Below are 1,152 nucleotides of genomic sequence, written 5' to 3' on the forward strand. Positions count from 1 at the left end.
CATAAAAGACACCATTTCGAGCGTGGCCGTTTTCGTGCGGGTGACACGTAAAAGCACCCACTACACTCTCTGAGTGGTTGGCGTTAGGAAGGGCATCCAGCTGTAGAAACTCTGCCAAATCAGACTGGAGCCTGGTGTTGCCATCCGGTTTCACCAGTCCTCAGTCAAATCGTCCAACCCATGCTAGCATGGAAAGCGGACGTTAAACGATGATGATGATGATGATGATTTAAATACACCTTCATTATCCAAATCAGATTGATTTTTAAGTAAAAATGTAATCATGTGAGTTTTTAGAATATTATCTTCACAGCATGTACACTTTTATAGCCTATGCAGCTAAAATTCAATGGTTACTTTCAAAGTTGATTGTTTCACCAAGTTTTACAATATATTTTATATAGTAATTATCATAAATCAAATTAAACTCATTTTTACATGCACCATAATACTAAATAAAAGTCAGAGTGCATTATATTGAGGTTTCATTGCCTATAATTCATGGCATGCATTACACACAAGTGCATATCAATAAATGCAGTATACAATTATTATGCTTATGACAAAAGGTTTAAATAAAATTACATGATTATCTTTGTGCCAAAATTTTCATAAAAATATAATATCAACTTACCAGTCATAATGTATCGTCTAAATACAAATCCAAGTCAGACCATAAAGTATCATGACTTACCTAAAATAAAAAATGAACACAATTCACTGTCAAAATGTGGAAATTTCAGCATTACATTTTAAAGATTAGATCAACCACTTTATTTTTTTCTTAATTACATATATGATATACAAAATTAGCAACAAGCCAACAAAGAAACTCCATAGAGTTGCTCAATTTGCTAGACATATTCATATCTTGCTCAAATTAACCCTACTGTTTTAATGAATGAGGGGCATATTGGATCATGTGGTTACATGACTAAACACAAGATGAGAATCAAGGCTGGAAGATCTTTGGTCAATAGTACTGCTTGATCAGAGCTGACCTTGGACTAAACAACAAAACTGGCATCATTTGAAATATTTGCTTCTGCTATGGTATATCAACACATCATTAGTCTATAGCAAAGGTTCTCAACAGGGGCCATTTGGAGCTTGAGGGGGGCGTTTTGGAGCAATGAGGCACTAGTGGGATAT

General features: G+C 34.6%; 1 protein-coding gene across 3 annotated transcripts in view; it reads right to left on the reverse strand.

Moving 5' to 3' along the window:
• The window catches only part of LOC106869896 (mediator of RNA polymerase II transcription subunit 1), a 207,940-nt gene that overhangs the window by 25,811 nt on the left and 180,977 nt on the right, over positions 1-1,152 (reverse strand). For all 3 annotated transcript variants that reach the window (XM_052970566.1, XM_052970567.1, XM_052970565.1), the window contains one exon: positions 635-694. In XM_052970566.1, coding sequence (XP_052826526.1) covers positions 635-641 — 7 coding nt within the window. In that variant the 5' untranslated portion in view covers positions 642-694. The remainder of the gene's footprint in view (positions 1-634; positions 695-1,152) is intronic.

The sequence above is a fragment of the Octopus bimaculoides genome, chromosome 9 (assembly GCF_001194135.2).
Source record: "Octopus bimaculoides isolate UCB-OBI-ISO-001 chromosome 9, ASM119413v2, whole genome shotgun sequence".
Lineage (NCBI taxonomy): Eukaryota > Metazoa > Mollusca > Cephalopoda > Octopoda > Octopodidae > Octopus > Octopus bimaculoides.